General features: G+C 41.4%; 1 protein-coding gene across 15 annotated transcripts in view; it reads right to left on the bottom strand.

Moving 5' to 3' along the window:
* Positions 1-3,164: 3,164 nt before the first annotated feature.
* The window catches only part of TNRC6C (trinucleotide repeat containing adaptor 6C), an 80,392-nt gene continuing 62,867 nt past the window's right edge, over positions 3,165-20,689 (bottom strand). For 12 of the 15 annotated variants that reach the window (XM_041409587.1, XM_041409585.1, XM_041409586.1 and 9 more), the window contains 11 exons: positions 20,350-20,472; positions 18,974-19,057; positions 18,433-18,664; positions 16,471-16,638; positions 15,227-15,418; positions 14,631-14,774; positions 11,796-11,912; positions 9,350-9,544; positions 7,978-8,048; positions 6,565-6,704; positions 3,165-5,116 (listed from right to left, as the gene is read on the bottom strand). In XM_041409587.1, the coding sequence (XP_041265521.1) occupies positions 4,756-5,116; positions 6,565-6,704; positions 7,978-8,048; positions 9,350-9,544; positions 11,796-11,912; positions 14,631-14,774; positions 15,227-15,418; positions 16,471-16,638; positions 18,433-18,664; positions 18,974-19,057; positions 20,350-20,472 (1,827 nt within the window). In that variant the 3' untranslated portion in view covers positions 3,165-4,755. The remainder of the gene's footprint in view (positions 5,117-6,564; positions 6,705-7,977; positions 8,049-9,349; positions 9,545-11,795; positions 11,913-14,630; positions 14,775-15,226; positions 15,419-16,470; positions 16,639-18,432; positions 18,665-18,973; positions 19,058-20,349; positions 20,473-20,689) is intronic. The other 3 variants (XM_041409578.1, XM_041409581.1, XM_041409582.1) reach the window with 1 other exon arrangement.

Below are 20,689 nucleotides of genomic sequence, written 5' to 3'. Positions count from 1 at the left end.
AGAGAGGGTGGCACACAGAGGGTGACGTCGTGCTGGTGACATCGTTCGGGTGGCCCCGGTCGGGTGGCACACAGAGGGTGACATCGTGCAGGTGACATCGTTCGGGTGGCCCCGGTGGCCCTCGGGGGACGCTCGGCTCACCGCGGCTCCGCTGGCACGGGGGAGCTCCGCGCCCAAATCCTAACGTGTTTTCCAATTCCGTTTCCAGACTCTTCCAGCTCCATGTAATTCTTAACATATACAGATAGCCATATACATTTTTTTTGTTGTTTTTAATTAAAAAGTTCCTTCACATACACAATCATATATTGAATTAGCAAGAACAATAATATATTTATTGCAGAAAAGCAAAACATCTGCTCTGCCAGTGCCACCCACAAACTAGACAAAGAACTGAGAAATCTGACAGTTTCAGACCACTTAGGAAAGAGAAATTCTCTTGGCCTAGACAGGGAGCCATGCAGTGAAGGTGCCATGGAGGGTACAGCAAACGCAACATACAGAAAAACACAAAGTGTTAAAAATGTTTTTTTTGTAAAGATTCTGCGGCCAGAGGGTGAATCCTGATCATCAGGAGCTTTCTTTACAATTTAAGAGATACTGGATAGCATTGAAGCAGAAGAATGACACTGAAAAAAATAGTTATGCAAACATCGAAAGATTGATTTTGGCCAGAAGCTGAAATTTCTTTTAATGTATCGGGGGAAGTTCTGAATTTTAAGAGTGCATCTGGTTTACCAAAAGTTGTTGCTGCCAACCTCATGGAAGAATAAAACGTTTGACTCCATAAGGGACCTCAATGTCTTGGCAACAAAGACCAGAGACACCAAAACTGAAAGCCCTCCTTGCCAAGGACAAAATGCCCAAGGCAGGAAAGAATCAGAGAAGGAAAAGAAAAGGCAACTCTCTTTAAGTTTCATTATAAACACCTGGAAGAGGAAGAAAAAAAAAAAAAAAAAGGAAAATGATGTGGGAGGGGAAGCAGCTTCCAGTAGAAAAGAGCTGTGTGATTTTGGGGCCAGATCAGTCAAATTGGCAGAACAGGCTCCAGACTGGGAGATTTTGCTGTTTCCATAACAGAAATTACCCCCTAAGCTGGATTTGAGTATTTTAACTGTATCATCTCTTCCAGCACAACTCAGACCCAGCTGCCCACTGGGTCCCTCCTGGGAATTTGGCTCAGGGACAATCCCAGTGACAGCGTGGGGTGGGTGGTGCTTCAGGGCTGGGAGAACTCTCCAAAACCCAGCTGTCCATGCCAGATCCTCCTTCCCCAGTGGGTGGGGGGAATGAGCTCCTCTGGCCAGACTCACACCCGAGACCTGGGCCAGCCCTGCTCAGCACCACCCCACACCAGTGGCCCCAGTGCTGGGGGCTCAGGGACTGGTTTGGGGGAGGCAGGAAAAGCCTGGGAATGGGGCAGGGCTGGGGTCTCTCCATGGACACCCAGCCCTGCACCTCCTCAGGTTGGCATCTTTGGGGTAAAAGAACCTTCAAGTGGTGAATATCTCCCTACACTCAAACCCTGCAAGGCCAAACATGAAAACATTTTGTTTTTCCCCTTTTTAGGGGCTATTGCTCACCTCAGGATGATCAGATCTCTAAACTGGCAACTGGGGACATCCAGGGCCTGAAACTGGGGGAGCCCCAGCCTGGCTGGAGGGGGGAACAAACTCAGCTACTGTGTTACTGGAGACATGGAAAAATGAGAAAAAACAGAATCTGAAGGCAAAAATGGGTTCTGCTGCTCCTGGATGAGACGTGCAAAGCGTTGATGGAAAAGCTCATGAGTGTCACCAGCAGAGAGCACAGGGGTGACCACAACAGGAGGGGTCTGCCTGTCTGTACACGGAATTCTCACTCAAAATTAAACTCCTTCCATGAAATACCTTCACAGATTTAACAATATATATATATCTAGTATCCCCTGCATAAAAGAAAAGTACACATTATTTCAACAGCCAAGAAAAAACTGCAATTTATTAAGTTTCAAAGAATCTTCGTACTCTTGAAAGCAACTTTCGGTGCATGTTCTTTTAACAATCACATTCTATGAGGAGAATAAACATTAAAAGCCACAATTGTTGGTTTTCTTTTTAATCTCAGAGTTACAGACATCTTTAATTCAAAAGGAAAGGCCAAAAAAAAAAAAAAAAAAAAAAAAAAGCCCCTAAAAACAAAACCCACCCAATTCCCACCCCAACCCCTCCAACAGAAATTTTCATTCCCAATTTGAAAATATCAGGAGTTTTTCTACAACTCAATGCTAAACTTCAGCATGGAAAATTGTATGTAAACACGCACATACACACATACATATTTTATATAAGTGTGTGTGTGTATATATATGTATATATAAAATATATATGTAGGAGGCGTGTAATGGCAATGAGATGCAATTACTCTGAGGAAAGGTTATTCAGCTAAATACACTACTAAAACTTGAGGAAAAAAAAAAAAAACAAAACAAGTCTTGAACCCAGTTTGTGCATAGTTCATGATCCTCTATAAAACCAGCTTTTGTTAATTTGCAATCTTGCAGGACCCTTTAAATCTGATAAAACCATTAAAAAGCTAATCTTCCAAAAAAAAAAAAAAAATGTAATGCACAAGTTTCCTGATCCAAGCAGGCAGGGAGCACAATGTTCATATAATTTTTAAAACATACTTGAAGTGTATGTTATTCCATTGTCTTTCTTCCTTTCAAAACAATCAAAAACATTGATCTTTTTTTAAACATAAAGCGATTTTTTAATATATAAAGCACTCTTCAAACATCTATTTCTTTTGAGTCCATTATTTGGTAAATATGTAACTGCTACACATTAGATTAGGTATTTTTCTTCTTTCTTACTGTCTTTTTTTTTTTTTTATTTTATTTTGTTTTTTAATAATATCTTCAGTGCTAGGAGTTGGGTTTTAAAAATACATGAAATGGTGTGGAGTTGCTCCTCGGGAAACCCGGCTTTCCTGAGACATCTTCCACCATGTGCAAGATAGTGATCACAAAGTTTTCGCCACTTTGACGAAGAGGAGGAAAACAACAACAAAAATAGTACACAGCAATGGCCAAAGAAAAGGATAATACAACAACACTGTTCAATCCCAGAGCTCTGAAGTAGCATATCTTCATTCTGAAAATAGTTTTCTTTACGATGGAAGTCTTTTTTTTTTTTAAATTCCTTTTTTTATTTTAAAGTTTGAAGGAGAAAAAAAGGTCTGTAAACAGGTGGGAGCCAAAACTCCTGGCTCCTCCAAAAGCAGTCAAAACTTATGTCCAAGTGCTTGTTTCTGTTCCTGCTTGCAAGGGAACTATCAACTCTTTACAATTATCTATGGCCACAGTTCAACAAGAGTATTTTTTTTTTTAAACTTTATATTCCGAATGGAAAAATGGTGCAATACTCCGGTAATAATTTTCTTGCATTAGTCCACAATAAAAAGCCGCTAAAGGTAGATATACATATTATTCTCCAGAGATACACACTGTAATTTTAAAATGCAATAAGAGTCCTTGAGTAAACATTTACACGTGAATTGTCGCCGGCCCCTTCTATCAGTTTCTTTCCTTTTTTTTTTTTTCTTTTTCCTTTTTTTTTTTTTTTTTTTGTGTGTTTTTACCATTACAGGATTAGCTACAAGAAGGGCTGCGGACACTCAGTGCAAAGTTAGAAGCTAATAACAATTAAACATTTGACCAATGAGCAAATAAAAAGCATATACTGAACCAAAGGAAAAAACTTCACACGTTGAGTTAAACCACACGTGGGCACACGCACACACAGGCACACACACACACACACACTCACATCTGTCCCAACAAAAACATAGAGTCTGAACTTTTAAAAAACAAAATTCTTAGAGCCTGTTTTTTGTGTACTGATGCTGACCTGGAAGTGTAATAATTCAACTCAGAAAGTGTTCACATTTTGTTATTGGCCTGCTGGATTCAAGTATTTGCATGTTGATATGGTTTGTTGCTTTTTTTTTTTTTAAGTATTTTTTTTCTTTCTTTGTTGATTTTTTTTATTCTTTTTTTTTAACTTTTTCTATTTTTTGGGATTAAAAAAAATGACATGAAAAAGTAATGAAACAAGGGTAATGTGCATAGGCAGATCCATGGGAGTAGTGGACACAGAGATACCCCAACCCTGCCCTCCCTCCCCCCCTCTCAACCTGTACAGTCCAGAGTTGCCACTCGGAATCGTCACTTTTCTGTACCAATGGTAAAATATCACACTTCACCCTTTCTGATTACTGGGTCCGCCTCTGTAATGTGCATAATAGTCACAGGCTCATTTAAATAGGCTTTCATTTCCCCTTCCCACCCCCCCCAGTTGATAAAATAACCCTTTCCAGCCCAAATTCTGAAAAGTGCCCTTCATGATAGACCTATTCTAAGCAGCTTTTATACTTGGTTTTGAAAAATCACCATACAAACATAAAAAGACGACATAAAACAAAAACAAAAAAAAGCCATGAAAAAAGTAAAACCTGTCATTAGCATGTGACACTGACCAAAGGAGCCCATACTGTTTCAGGAACAGTTCACAAGGACTTCTGCAGTTTCAGATTCAATATTGGACAGAGGTACTAAAGGAGGGCTGCCAGTCTCATGGGTTAAAGCTGGATTCTTCATCAAGCCCGGGACTGGAAAGGGTTACCATTTTATTCTTTTTTTTTTTTTAATTTTTTTTTTTTTTTAAATTCTCTGTTATCCTTTAGTGCTGATGATTGTTACTTCCACCGTGTCTCCTAGATGGACTCCCCGCTGAGCAGATCCCCCGGCAGGAGCGTGTTGAGGGGCGTGGGGCTCCCGATGACTCTGCCGTCGTCGGCGCTGGGGGGTCCCCAAAGGCTGCTGGAGTACTGGGGCACCCCTCCCCAAAGCAGGTCGCTGCTGCCCTTGCCCCCCAGGCACGGGGGGTTCCAGTGGCCGGCGTCGGGGCGCACCAGCCCGTGGGAGCTGCCCGAGGAGCCCAGGCGGCCGGGCGTGGATCCAGTGTTGGACTGCCAGCTGGAGGTGGGCGGCAGCGCCTGCCCCTGCGCCAGGAAACGGTTCACTTCTTCCTCGCCAGCAAACTCCGCCAGGATGGTGGTGTTGCCCAGGACACACCTGAGATGTGGGGGGTAAAGGGTGTTTTCTGTCAGGAACGGATGGATGGCTGAGGGAATTGGGATTGGTCAGCCTGATCTGACTGCCTGAAGGAGCTCCAGGGAACACGGACAGACTATGGACAAAGGGGAATGGCTTCAGCCTGACACAGAGCAGGGTTGGATGGGCTATGAGGAAAGTATTCTTCCCTGTGAGGGTGGGCAGGCCCTGGCACAGGTGCCCAGAGAAGCTGCCCCATGATCACTGGAAGGTCCAAGGCCAGGTTGGACAGGGCTTGGAACAACCTCAGGAAAGGCTGAGGGAACTGGGATAGGCCAGCCTGACCTAACTGCAGCCTTCCAGTGCCTGAAGGAGCTCCAGGGAACACAGACTATGGACAGAGGGGAATGGCTTCAGCCTGACACAGAGCAGGGTTGGATGGGCTATGAGGAACATATTCTTCCCTGTGAGGGTGGGCAGGCCCTGGCACAGGGTGCCCAGAGAAGCTGCCCCTGGATCACTAGAAGGTCCAAGGCCAGGCTGGATGGGGCTTGGAGCAGCCTGGGACAGTGGAAGGTGTCCCTGCCATGGCAGGGGTGGCACTGGGTGAGCTCTAACATCCCTCCCACCCCAAGCAATTCTGTGACAGGGATCCACCTCCCCCCAAGCTGAAATTAAGGTGAAAATTTCCACCACATCCACTCTGAGCAACTCCTGTCTCTTCAACCCAGCCTGCTCTGTCCTATTTTCTATCCACCTTTCTACACCCACAAACACCCAAATCCACAAAGGTGGAGACCACCCCATCTAACTGACACATCCTGGAGCCTCAATCCTCTTCAGGAATAAGGACAGAAGCTCTCCAGCCACATGATGCTCCCACTGCCTCAGTACTTTCATTATGCTGATGCTGTAACCTGTTGATAAAGGGAATTGCTTTCCAACTCTAAATACCCAAGTAATTCTCCTGAAACATCACTCTCTGTATTCTTCATCCTGCCTAATGGCACTGATTTTACCTCTTGTGCCCTTATGCCAATTAGTCCCATGATTTTACAACTCCTAAAAAGCAGATTTTGTTGTCTTACACTTCTCTCATAACCCCTTTAAAAAAAAGGTGACCACCACGAACATATTGCTTATTCAGCATTTTTTTTACCCTCTCTGTTTCTTTCCAAAGCTAAAACCTTGTCCTGTGCTCTCCTTGAGCTTCCTTTGGAATCCTTACCACATCCTACAATTTCTTTGTGGCCTTACAGGTGACAAGTCCTAACTGAGGATTTTATTTATGCCGAATGAAGTTTTCTAACACCCTCTTATTCAGCACCCATCCCCAGTTAACTTTTTCCTCTCTCATTAGGTAACATTAAAAACGAAGCTGAAGTAACTAGCGATCGGTCACGCCTAAAAAAAATCTTCCCCGAGCTGGAACCAGCTTTGTACAAAAGGAAGAGGAAGCAGGAACGTACATGTGCAGAGACTTCTGGGCCTTGGCTGCCTCCTCCTTGGAGCTGTATCGGACCACAGCGTTGCCTTGGGTCAGGTTCAGGTGGAATGTGATGAGAGGGCCGTGCTGCAGGCACAGCGTGCGCAGCGTGGAGCCATCGATCTGCCAGGGGCAAGGGCAAACCACTTACTGCTGCTTCCTTTTTGTTTCTCTTAGGGTTGGGGTTGGAGGGTCTGAGATGGGTGTTTTGTGTTTAGGCTTGGGTGTTTGTTGTTTTTTATCCATATTGTAAGTTGTGAGTTCTGTGGTATTTTATTGATAAGTTACGAAATGGTTAATTATTTTTCTATATAAGGTTTTTAAAGGTTAAATTATCTGATTAAGAAATTATATTTAAATGATATTTACTTTTAACTCAATAACTAATCCTTCGAAGTCCACAATGAGGACTTTTCTGTCTAATTACAAAATAATACCCAAACCCATGGAGAAGAAGGTGAAGAAGAAGGATTAGTTATTATCCTAAAACTTCTATTTTGTTTTCTATATATTGCTATATTTTAAAACTTTTAAGTTTTTTGTCCTGTGATATTACACACTTCTAATTAAACTACACACCCATAATCCCAGTGCTATTAATTAATTTTGGAGGCTTTTTTTATGACCTCAGGTCAAATATAGAATTTTCTTGTGGGTTTCTGCCTTTTAGTACAGAAAATTTAAGATTCTTAGCATCCAGGGTTCCAACAGGTTACCTGTGGTATTGTAATCTTATCTTAAATGCTTCATTAACAAGTGCTTAAAAGCTAAAGAGTGAGTACAAGTGAAAGGAAAGTACTTAATTACACACTTATTGCTCTCTTCATTGAGGGAGATATCCTGTGTTTTTAAGAATTTCCTACAGTCCAGAGCATGAATTTTCTCAATTTAGGTTATACAAATTATATATTTATCATTAGACGTCCACAGAAATCCAGAAATAAGTTAAAGGGAAAACACACTTCATAAATGTAATTAAATTTTCCCAAAGCTTAATTTGGATGTCTGCATCCAAGGCTTTGTGACTTATGTTCTGCCTTTGGAATGACACCGTGAAGGACAAGTAGAGGATGTGACAGACATATGAGAAGGACCCAAAAAAACCCATAGGAAAATCAGATTTTTACATCTCTGTCTGTGCTTTACAACATCATTCACCTCCAAACTTGAAATGGTGCCCACTGAATGACTAATTACAGGCTTGAAAGTTCATACTTGATTTGACAGCACTTTGAACACTTAACAAATTCCCTGCAGAAGACAGATACTTGTAATAAATGCAGAATAATTATTCTTCTTTCAAATGAATCAAATGGCCAGGGCTGCTAAGTGTTGTTCTCATCATCTCTTAAATTCAAGTGTTTTTTCCTGGGCAGTTTTGTACAATTGCAGTTACCTGGGGGGTGAGGTTCCGAAGAACCAGCCAGCTGCTTGTTCTCCCTGAGCTGTCAGTACTCCATGCAGAACCTGCAACACAAATTCCACAACAAAACATTTGAGCACAGTCTCTGGAGAGCACCTTACAGGCAGATTTATCTGGAATCACAACACACTAACAAGCCTCAGTGCTGCTGAAAACAAATCCTGCAGCATTTTCCTCACATCTTGATTTACTGCCTCCCTTGGAAGGAAAGGTTGCAGAATGAAAAGCTGCTCTTGTTACATTTCTAAGATCTGTGGCATTTTTCATACTCCCACAGTAACTATTAGGGAGCTAACAGATGCAGGTATGGCACTGCCACAAACTGGATCCTCAGGATGCATTAGAATTAATCTGGAAGACACATTTTAAAAGCAGTTCTGATGTCCGAGCTCAGATTGCTGCCTGCTAATAAAGATTTTTATAGCACTGCAGCACTCTGCTCTCTTGCCAATGACAGATTAATGTGCATGACTTATTCAAAACAGGTATTTCTGCACTGACAATGTTCTGATTGAAGATACAAGGACATAACAAAAAAACCCCTGCCCTTAACAACCTCAGCCTGGTGCTTTACAGCTTGGTGCTTTGCAGGAAGAAGCTGTACAAGCTTGATATTTAGGAGTGGCATTTGAGAGTCACAGTGCATCCTGTGGGTGCTCCAGAGAGAATCCTGGGAGCAGCTTTATCTGCTCTTCCAGGTGGGGGTTTGGTGAAGGAACATTCAAAATAAATGGCAGGAAGAGGGAAGAACATTTAATTCTCAACTTAGTGTAAGCAGATTATTAAAACAGCTTTATAAAATAGAAGTAATATCTGCATATACATCTGTGTTTATATTGATAGAGGTATCTAAATATAGATATATATATTTAGCCAGATCCATGGCTTCTCCTATTTGTATTAAAGCAAACAAAGGCATATAAAAGAAGGAGCCAGCATGAAAAAATTCAGCCATTCCCTGAGGGCCCTGTAATGCCATCAGGTCCTAAATGCTTCACATCCATGTGTTCCATATTAAATTCCATGGGCTCCTCTTGAAGTCTTAGATCACACCACAGAACAGGACACATGTTTGAAAGACATTTTTAGAAATCAAGGAAACGGGGGGGAAAAAATCCTAGTTGGGAGTTAAAGAAATTGGGCAATTCCTATTTAAAATCACTGCCATGACCAGCTGAAAGATGCTTTAAGATTTACAACTTATTCAAAGTGAAATAATGAGACAGGAGATGCATCCCCAGCACAGAACACTCCAGCTGTGTTAAAGCTCTGGTTTCTGGAGCCTCACAGGCAGAGGAGAGGCAAACAATGCTGAAAAGAAGGCAGAAAAGAGAGCTGTGAGTACCAGAGGAGTAAGAGCTGGTCCAGCCCAGGGGACTGGCACCCCACGTGGAGGATGGCTTGGTGTTGGTTAAGCCTGGAGGAGGTCTGGTTGGAGCTGTAGTGTTTCTGGGTACCTTCCAGAGTTCGTGGGACAGAGAGGCTTGGGTGTGAGAGATTGGGCCAGAGGACCACGTGGACTTGATGTCTGACAGTTTACCTGCAAGAGAAAACCAGTACATTTGGGTGTTCTTCACTAATGGGCATTGTGGGCTACATGCTCCCAGCTTCTCAGGAGGAAAAGAACATCTTTCTGCAGCATCCAGTGCTATACATCCCATATTAAATATATTGGAATACTCCTATATTTGAACCTGCTTAAACCACTGTTCACAATTTTCAGTACTTTTGTGTTTATTGAACCTCACACTACCTGCTACATGCAAGTTCCCTTTTGAAAATCTATTGTTTTGTTTTCTTGTAAAAGACGATACATGGAAAGAAGTCCAGAAAATGGACGTAGGTATTTGAAATCTGATTTCATCAAAATTATAATGAAACACTTCAAGACTGTCTCTCTCAAAGGTTTAACAGGACTTAAACACTTTTTCTTGCACAACGCATTTTACCTATTTTAAAGAATTCAGTACATCCATATGTTCTTCTGATGCATTATTAAAATTCTAAAGATCAAAGACCAACAAAAACTTTTTTTCTGAATATTTGAAGTAACCTATACTATTTTTTCCAAGTATCTTTGAGAGAAACTAAGTCTTCAGAAGATCAGACCACACCACAACCCTTCAGCCTTTATAACTTTCTGCTGTTGCTTGTTCTTTCCCTGATCAGTTTTCAAACTCTTACTGCTGCTGTAACTGCCAATTCAAAGTTTTATAAAATAACACAAACCCAAGAACAGCAGACACATTACAGCATTCAGAGGGGCAGACTGGATTGATTTAAATAATGGATAAGAAAACAAATCTTTATTCACCTTTAGCCTTTCCACCTGATACCAACATGTGCTGTGCAATCAGAGCCCAATTTCCCTGTCACAGCCCTGCTGTTCCCAGCACTGGCAGCACATGGAGGGCTGGAATGGACTGAAAGGGACAAAGTCCTGCATCTTCTCCCCCTGCAAATGATGCTGTGACTGTTTTAATGCTTATTGCAGACAATAAGAAAATATCTGATCTGATAAAGGCCAAGATGCAAAGAGCTTGTGAATTTTTATAAAACTAGAACTGGCAGATTTAAGTTTCAGTGCTTTAAGACTTCAGGCAGGCACTGAGTAATTTTATGAGTCCCAAAGCCAAATTTACCAGTTGCAAAATCCCAGACTCAGTTACATGCACACACATTCCCCAAATTGCCTCCATTTATCTAAATCGTTTAACTCAATTATTTCATATTGAATCATAACAATTTAAGTGAAAGGGCAACCACTCTCCCATCTTCTGGCAAATTGTAGCAACATTTTGACAATGACAATGAGGACATTAATGAGTGTAAAATGGTGAGAGGAGAGGAGGAAGTCTTGAGTTTGAGAGCTCAGAGCAGCCCAGCCAGTGATGGGGCACCCAAGACAGGCACAGCACCACAGGCCAGTTGTTGCTATGTCACTGCTTCTCAAGGGGTAACACAAACATTAGATGACACTGCAAAAACAACAACAAAAAAGGCAGCAAAAAAAACCCCAGAAATGCATGGCAAATAAAGAAAAGCAAGCCACTCCTTTCTTTTCCTTTCACTGGAGGAAAACATCCCAAATAAGTCCTTTTTGTTTTGCATTCTGCAGCCTGACCCAGAGGCTGCACCCTCAGAGAAGTGGGGTGGGTTTCAGTGGATCAGCATTTTCTTTTCCAATCCATCTATATAGCCCAAGACAATTTTAAAATGGCACAAACTGCATATTTGGATAGCCAGTTTGCGTGCAAAATTTCTATGTTTTGCAAAAAGAAGCTCCACAATTTAGAGCTCAGTAAAGAAAATGGGGTAATTATTTAGCTCAGCCATATAGGGGAGCATCAGGCTTTGGCTTGACTATTAAAAGACACTGAAGAGCCCCAAACCCAACCCCCCAGAGCCATGCAAAAAGCACCCCTTGGAGGCACTACTGAAGCTTTTCTGAGCTGAAGGTGTTTCACTTTTAACAGTGAGTACTTTCACACAAATTTCACATCAGCTCTTCCTGGAAGGGTCTATTCCTGCTGAGGCCCTGGGCAGCGTTCCTCCCCGCAAAGATCTCGATGCCAGAGTGACACCAAGTGGAATAAATCCATTTTTCCTCAGCACAATCCCAGGCTCACCATCCACCACTCCCCACCGCAGAGCTGCCAGGAGAGCTCCCACCTAGCATGGGGCTCCAAACACACTTCTGGCCTGGGGCAGCACTCCTGCAAGCACTGGCAGAGCACTCCCTAGGGCCTTTTCCTGGGAATGCAGAAGCTGTGGAAGCAGAAAGGCCGTACCTGCAATGCTAGGTGCAGATGCAATGCTGCTGAAAGAGCTACTGTAGCCGGAGGCACTAAGCGGCCAGGCACTCGATGAAGGCAGCGTGGCATTCTGAGATGATGTTGGGGATGACCCTGCAGAACCAGCAGAGAAGCAACTAAGAAAGATGGGCATAATGATGTTTGGTGTGACATAAGCAAATCTGTTATGTGCAAATACAAACCATGCAAGGCATTCTCCTTTATTAGCCTGGTCTCTGAAGTCTAGGAATGAAATTTTGCTGGAAGCGTGATAAAGTGAGGCAGAAGTCTTTAGGGGGAAAGAGAAGAAAGCTGGCACAGGAACAATTCTAGTGCAGAAGGTAAATTCTGCATTTCCTTTAAGATACATGACTCAGAAAGTCAGTGTTAAAGTGTTTAGTCTCACAGGAACAGGCTTCATTTATAAATGTCCTCTGCCAGCTGACTTAGGCAATGGCAACTGTAGATGAGCAGAGATGTGTATGATTAACTAACCTCTTACCACGGGTGATCTGTCCTAAATTACTCAAGGTAAACACTTCCCCTACATCCTAATGCCCACAAGTATCTTTAAATTTTTGCAGACTTTCAGTAAAAGCAAAGATATATTTCAGCAATTTCTTCTCAAACTGATAATATAAATGAAATAGCACAAAACCACCTCAGTAAATCATTTACAATCTGAGCATCTATCTAAGCACACATACAATCTCCTTACTGGCAGCAAATGAAAGAAACTGAGCATAAAATCAAAAATCTTCATTGCAAAGATCAGGAGAGCTGGAAGTCTTCTCTCTAGCCACCAACAAAATCAGTGTGTATCCTGGGTGACTTATCATTCCTGACACACAGAGATGGGCTGTGATACTGAAACATCTTTAACTGACTAATAAAAATAGGTGAGCTGTGTAGCAAAGAGCACTGTGTTGGGGTAGAAGGGAGAAAGCAAAAACACAATCTCATCCCTCACAGCTCAATAAAAACACAGGCTTTGTTTTCAACTGGAACAGCAACCAACCAAACTTCACCTTAACCAGACTCCCTGTGCTCCAAGGGACACTGACACAGACATCAGTTTAATGCAACAGAACTCTATCAGGCCCTGTCTGGAAATAATCTATTCCCCAGGCAGGAACTATGGAATTATAGCAGATTCAAAGGCCCACAGAGCTGAAAATGGTCCTGATTCCTCGTGGCTACAAGTCTTAGCTCACAGAAGCTGACCCTCCAAAGCTTCATTAGCAAACAGGGCAAAGCAAAAATGGACCCAAAAGCTTAAGTTTGACCTGCTTTTAAGTGCACAGGGCAAGGACAGCACACCCCACAGCATGACCCTTTACCTGGGGAGCAGCTCTGTCTGTCAGCACAAGCTCTGTGCTTCAGGCCGCAGTTATACAAGCACAGAGACACAGATTCTGCAACTACAGTTTTTATTAAAATTCTATTATTACCAAGCTAAAAAGCTAATGAGGAAAAGAAGCACACACAGACCCCCACAGGCACTGCTTTTCAGAAGGTCTGACCTCTTGAGGGCCTGTTTACTTCTGCTAAGACCATCTCTGCTGACCTTTCTAAGGAGAGGAGTTATTTCTTCATTCCCCAAGCATTTTATGCACCAACAGAGCTCATGCTCCTTCTCTACAGCAGCAAGACCTGTAGTGGATATCATCTGGTTTTACAGGTAGAGCTCTGTAGGTTTAGGCTTCTGGCCTGAGGAGTATTTCTTGGGTGCACTCTATTTGAAGTGTCACTGAATTAAACACATTACAGCTTTTCTTTTTATAACTTCAAACCTGCCCATCCCCTTGGAAGCACTTTGGAGTCATTCAAGTTAATTCAACCTTACTCATTACCCAAATACTTCATGTTTCAGCTGAAAGAAAGGCTGCTTCTTGCTAAGACACAACCAAAATCACTGCAGGCAATCAACACTCTGCATTCCTTTCCCTCACGTTTCACATCCCTTACCTGAGGTAACAACCCCAGAGCTGGACCCCCACTTCAAGAGGGTCACAATCTGTGCTGGTATCACAGATGTAACTGTTAAAACAAACCCCACATTTTTACTCCTGACAGGTCCTTCTGAACAGCCTGGTTATATTATTCCTGTGCTAACTGCAGTGCTCTGACAGAGTGCAGATAACTTTGCTATTTTGGCACTCAGATCACAATTAACCAAGCCACCTTTCCCTTGATCAACTTCCAGCACATGTAGCTAATAAGTAGCACAGTCCCAATGCTTTCTTGTTTTATAGAATTCCCTTTTTATTCTGAAGTAAGCACTGCCAAGACAAAAGGAATGGAAATAGCACTGGGAAATACTAGTTTACTAGTCAATTCCCAATTTTTTTTCTTTTATGGTTTTGGAGATAAACCAGTTCTAATTTATTTTGCTTATTGATCTTCTCACAAAGCTACAGTTAATTAGTGTAGCAGAAGCCTGCTGTCTCAGCAACAACTGTGGAACTTTGTATTGAGTCTTCTGAGAATTTCACAAAGTATGGAGGAGGGTGGGCAGTGTGGAGAGCAAAATATTGTTCAAAACCTTGTGACACAGGTCAGAAAAACTTCCAGTGACCACAGAAGTTTAAATTACGTCTCACAGCCTTTTCCAATATAAAAGTATTTACGTTCCCATGGAAAACAAGAAATTTCTTAATCCCTTCTTTTAAAACAATTATTTCTGGATATTCAGTGACAGTTCTGAGCAGAAGCATTATTACATTAGGAGCACATGCAAAAAATATGTTATATCTGTAACAAATGAGGCCAACCCTTTTTTGGAAGGGAAAAGAAATTATGCAGAGAGGTGGAAGCAGTTTGTGTGCTTACCTCCACTCTTGAGCAGATAGCGATTCACATCCTGTATCGTGGTGTTTATGGTAGGCCCAGTTGGAACACTGCCAGGAGTAACATCAGGGTCATTTTCAGGATCAATATTCTGCAGTCCTTTCCATGGCACTCCTGGGTGAAACTCTGTTTCCAACACAATAAAAAGGGAAGTGTGTGAAGTCGTGATTCTCCACAGCTCCTGAGCATCAGGAGGACTCAAGAAAGTGTGTCCCTCAAACACACTCAAGAATGTGTTTGAGGGACACCAGCCCAACAGCAAGGCTTTGTGTCACTACAGGGCATGAAATAACATGATGTGGACACACATCTCCCAGGGCAAAAAGGGCACTTTTCATTTCTGACTCCAACATTTATAGATTTCCAGAAGTGACACTGGATTGGAGGGCGACAGTGCCACCTCTCCAATGACACTGGACAAACCAACAGTCTGTCAAATTTCTCTTCCTCCATAAAAGAACGTAAAACAATAAGTTATTTACAGAAAGTGTGTTGAGAAAGTTCGTTACAAGAATGTAAACATCAGAAGGCTTAGAAAAACTTTAAAAATCAGAGTGACAGGCTTTGGATTGAGTTACCTGGTGGCCAGTTGATGCTGGAGCCATTGGAAATCTTATCACTATCGGATTTGGCACGTGACCAGCTGTGAGGAACAGCTACAGGTGGGCTGGCAGGAGACTCACTGTTCTGCATCAGATCATAGCGGCCGTAGGAGTCATCGAGGGAGGACTTTCCCGGAGGACCAATGCTCAAACCTCCAGGGATAGCACCTGCAAGGAGTCACAGGGGGTTGGGGGGTTGGAATTTCAGCAGGATTTCTTTTGGAATTATTTGCTTTTTTTTCCCCTTTCTTTCTGTATTACAAAGGTAAAAAGAAAACTACAGTGCAAACACAGTAAGCCAAGCTTAATGGCATCTGAGGCCTTAGCAGGGGCTACAGCTGAGAGACACATTGCTGGTACAATCTAGACATTCAAGTTAAAGAACTCTGCATTAAATTCCTGCCAAAAAGAGACTAAGTAATTCAAATCATCACACTGTTGGTAAATAGGAACTTGCTGAGGCAGCATACCAAGGAATATCCCTCATCTCATCCTTCCCCAGGCATTCAGTGCTGACAGGATGGATGCTTTGAAATGGCTGTTCTCATGTTCCTACAAACTATCAAACAACAATTTGGCTTCGGCAGTACAGCTACTTGCAGAATAAAAAACTGATGTAAAAGAAGTAATTCATGCTGCTCAGAATAAAATCCAGGATATAATAAAGTTAACAGAGCCCCATGTTCTAACAGAGTAAATTTGAGACAGGAAATAAAGGAATAACTGGCTCAGGATACTGGAGGCATTAAGGATAAAGGTCACTTTAGAAAAGGAAGAAGTTTTTGCCCCTAACTCTAGGCTGAGTAACTATGTAACCCATCATATACTTTTGTACAGGGAAAGGTTGATGATACTGGAAAAATTGTGGGAGAAAGCCAATGTAAAGGTTTTTTTTGATTGAAGGTATGCAGGTCTGGAAGAAGGGGAAGATTGTGGGACTTGTTTTGCCAACACTAAAGGCTTATTTTACTTGAACTCCCTGTTCTCAGCAAAAAAACCCAACACATGAAAAATACATTCCTACACTGCATGCAGGGAGTGACAGCTGCAAGCCCTTCATTGCAGAAATCATCTATAAAATCTCACGGGCTCAGAGGTGCTCAGCACCAACCATTTGTGAGCACTTACACAAAAAAAGGAACACAGTATAAATAATTCCAATTGCACTGTGGCTGGAATCACCAAAAGCCAGGCTGGCAGGGGGTGCCAGGGGACATTACCGTGCTTGCTGGAGTTCTGGTCAAGAGAAGAAGCAGCACTAGACAGATTATCCATTGAGTTGGGGTGTGTCCACTGAGGAAGGCGAGACTGGGACTGAGAAGTGTCCTTCACTGACAAACCACCAGTAATGTCCATGTTATTTACATTCATGTTCGGGTTCAGTCCAGCTGGGGGGGAAAGAGATCCTTAGATATCCATCATACAATGAGGGATTGAAAAGCTGGGTTTGAAAGCCAACATTGATTTTCAGGTATCTGTATGCATGTGTGGCATTTTCAATTCACATTTTCAAGAATTTTTGCTTTTCCAGCCACAGGAATTACTCAGCATTGACTTTCAGGTATCTGTATGCATGTGTGGCATTTTCAATTCACATTTTCAAGAATTTTTGCTTTTATGGAACACCAACAGAACTCCCATGAATTCAGAAAAAGATAAAACCTTGCTAAAAAGGGTGGGGGGAAACAAGATGTAGGGATAATATTTTAAAGCTGGCAGTGTTTGTATTGCAGTCTTTTCACTTGTCTTGGAAGAATGCACTGGAATGTTGCATTTAAACCAGTTTGCACTATTCCATGGCTAAGCCAAAATCTTCCTAATGTCTCCCCAGCACCCCCCACCAATGTCTGCCACTTTGTTTTGCTAAAAATTCCCCAAAAAGGAACCAATTAAAGGTCAGACAAACAGCTGCTGTTTTTCATAGCAGGTTCTGCAGTAACTGGTTTCTATTTTGTATACACAGAACAGAATCACTCAGACTGTTATTACGGGAATAATTTTGAAATGCTTCTGTGACATGAATCTGGGTATTTCTTGATATATAATCCTTAGCAGATCACAGAAAGCTGAGATATCATAAGAACCTCTCAGACTTAGGCCTTTAATTCACAAATTTTTTTTGCCTTCTGATGCTGCCAGCCACAACAGCTCACCACAGCAGTCAGAATTACCTTCTTAACTGCTGCATGGCAGATAAAGCTTGGCAATACTATTGTATTCAGCATAAAGAGAGTCACAAAGAGATTAAATTAATTCCTTTATGTCAGAAAGGAAGTCTGTAGCACACATCAAACAATCACATAGCAAACAGGTCTGAAAGGTTGCTCTGTTCCCTCTGTATTCAGGCCCAATCAATTATTTTGACTTCAATCATATCTGACAGATCTCTGCCTAACCTACCACAAAATGCTGGTGAAGATTTCAGGAACTTCCTAGAAAATTTATTCCAGTACTCTACTCTGCTCAAGTGATTCTTAATGTCTAACTAGATCTTCTTTTATGCAACTAAAGTTTATTACCTCTTGCATTAGGAAATGCAAGAAAATGTCTTCCTAGATCTCCTTTATGTTTTTGAAGATTCTTGCATGTCTCTTACATCTTCTCTTTAGACTACAGAGCAGAGTATTTAATATTAAATATTGTTTATTTAATAAACAATATTGTTTATTAAATAAATATTGTTTATTTAATAAACAAATATATATATAATTTATATAGTTTAATATATTTTCTATATTATATATATATATATATTTATCTTCCTCTTTGGATATACCTGTATCTAGATATATTTATATCTATCTATCTATCTATCTATCTATCTATCTATCTATCTTTAGCTCTCTATATCAATATCTATGTATCTATATCTATCTACCAATACATCTATACATATTATATGTATATCTATATAGATATCTATCTATATCTATCTACCTAGATAGATAGATATACATATATATATATGTCTGTCTACATATATATATATATGTGTGTGTGTGTGTGTGTGTGTATATATGTATATATATATGTATGTATGTATGCATGTATGTATTTGTTACGTCAACAAATGCATTTGATGCATTTGTTACATCAACAAATCATCAGTGTGGAGCCAGATCTGGAGGTGTGAATAGAGGAGATGGCCTCCCTGTGTGGAGCTGCTGCAGGAGGACACTCACCAAGAGGGTAAGGAGCAAAGGTGTTCGGTGAAGACTGTTGCTCTTTGGTCTGCAGGTCAGGAAGGCCGGGAGCCTGGGGATGGGGTGAAAAGCTATCCATGGCTGATTTGCCTGCAGAGGGGTGCAAAGATAGATGTGGAGGGGGAGGCTGCTGCTTCATGAGCAGGGCCTGGGCCAGCTGGCGCTGGTGCTGCTGGATCTGCTGCTGCATGTTATTGATTGTACGTGCAACCTGCAGGGAGAGCCAACAAACACCTGTCAGTGGGCAATGCACAGGAACACTGCATTTCTCTACAGAGAAACAACACACTGCATCCCCTTACAAACACAAACTGCCTGTGTAAAGGGCTGAAGAGCTTTCCTCCAGCAAGGTTGTGGATCAGCTTTACTTTTTATTTTATTTTTACTCAGTACCTTCCCAGCCCAGCACTGCATCCCTGATTTAAGGATGCTTTAGCTGCTTTGCTGTAATGTCACTGAGCCTCTCCAAACTACTGAAACCAACCCCTAAAGCAGAGATTGAGCTGGCAGGGACACCTACTTGCTGCTCCTGTTGTCTCATGGGTCCGGAAACGTTACGCTGAGCCTGTAACATCTGCTGCTGGATTTGTAAACGTTGGTACGCCTGTGGGGACAGGGACAGTCAGACACAGCACACTCAGCAAGCTCAGCACGCTCCCTCCAGCTGCTCTGTGTGCCACAGCACAGACAAGGCCAGCTCTGCAGTGCTCTGAAAGCACTCCATGCAGCAACAGCAATAATCCTGTTGCAAATGCATTTTATAATGCGTTTATTTAAGTCCCGTGTTCATTTTTAAAACAAAAACAACTAATAAGTCCATAGCAAAAAGTGGTCATTAAAGACAGGAAGCTATTTTTTTTTTCTGAAATAACTGTAACGCAAAGCAAAAATTAAAATAAAAGTTTATGATATTATACAAACAGTATAAATACTGATTGTTGTTTTTGGTTTGGTCATTTTGAGTTCTGCCAACACTTTCTTGTTAAATCACTTGTGCTGCTTTATTCCTGAAAAAATCCACAATTTTCAAGTAGCTGGCTTGGCAGCAAATTCTTTTGCAAAGTAAGTTTCTCTGAAACACTTTGATGAATTCATCAACAGTTTCATGAATTCAAAATCCATAGGAATCCTGTACAGGTATTTTTCAAGTAGCTGGGTACTGTTCAATTATTATGAGAATAATGTTGTGCACCTCAAAACTAGAGAAAATAATCAGAAATTAGTAACAGTATCAAACACTGAATAAAAGGGTTTGACTAGACACTGAGATCAGCAACTGAACTAATCTATCATCTGTAATTTTATGTTTAACCCTGGCCAATACTGAGTTCACAGTATCCAGTTAAGTATTTTCATATGCATTAAAAACAGAGATGTTTTTCAAACACATTTTCAAACACAGCATAAGTGTTCTCATCACATGATGTGTTTAATATACACTCCATTAATTAAAGGAAATTCATCCTACACTTTATTTTTCAGTGAGGCAAGTGAAGAAGTCCTGTAGGTAACTCAGGTGACCAGCACTGCCAAGATTTGTCTCATTCTGTTGTGACACATGTGTCCAGTTTAATCTTTCCACTGCCATGTAACACCCAGGCCAGTGCTGTTTGAGAACACACTGTGTTATTCACACCACTAGGAAGACAGCTGATTTTTAGTTCCACTGATCAGCTGTAAAGGATAATTATTCCACAAATGACTATTTATAAAGCCCGAGGCAAAAAAAAAAAAAAAAAATTACTGTGTTTCTTTAAAAAGAAACTTCACCAAAGAAATCAGCAGCTGATTGTTTTGAAGATCTGTCATGTCATTTAAAAATTTAGTCATTCTCCTATTTTATCTTCATGCTTTCAATTCTGATTTAGAGCTTATCTGCCATGTCTTTTAACTTACCAGCTGCAGCTGATAGAGCTGGTTCAACATCGTCATATGCTGAGGATTATTAATTGGCGAGGTTAACTGTGCAGGGCTGAGACCAATGTTTTTTGCTGCAAACTGCAAAAGCTGTGCTTGAACCTAAAGGAGAGAAGAGTGTTAAACATTGTACATTTACTTTTAACAGTGGCAACTGCGTGAGCCATCAATAAGAGTCACATCAGCTGGAAAATGTTATTATCACCATGAACCATCAAAAAAATTAGCAAGAGGCTCGACAACAATCATAATAACCGTACTCAAGTGTTCATTTATAAAAAATGAGATGAGCACAAACGCCTCAGAAACATCACTGTGC

This window comes from Onychostruthus taczanowskii, unplaced genomic scaffold (genome assembly GCF_017590055.1).
Source record: "Onychostruthus taczanowskii isolate IOZ18803 unplaced genomic scaffold, ASM1759005v1 scaffold30, whole genome shotgun sequence".
Taxonomy (NCBI): Eukaryota; Metazoa; Chordata; class Aves; order Passeriformes; family Passeridae; genus Onychostruthus; species Onychostruthus taczanowskii.
Note: the sequence above shows the minus strand (reverse complement) of the source record. Positions and strands in the feature narration are given on the sequence as shown.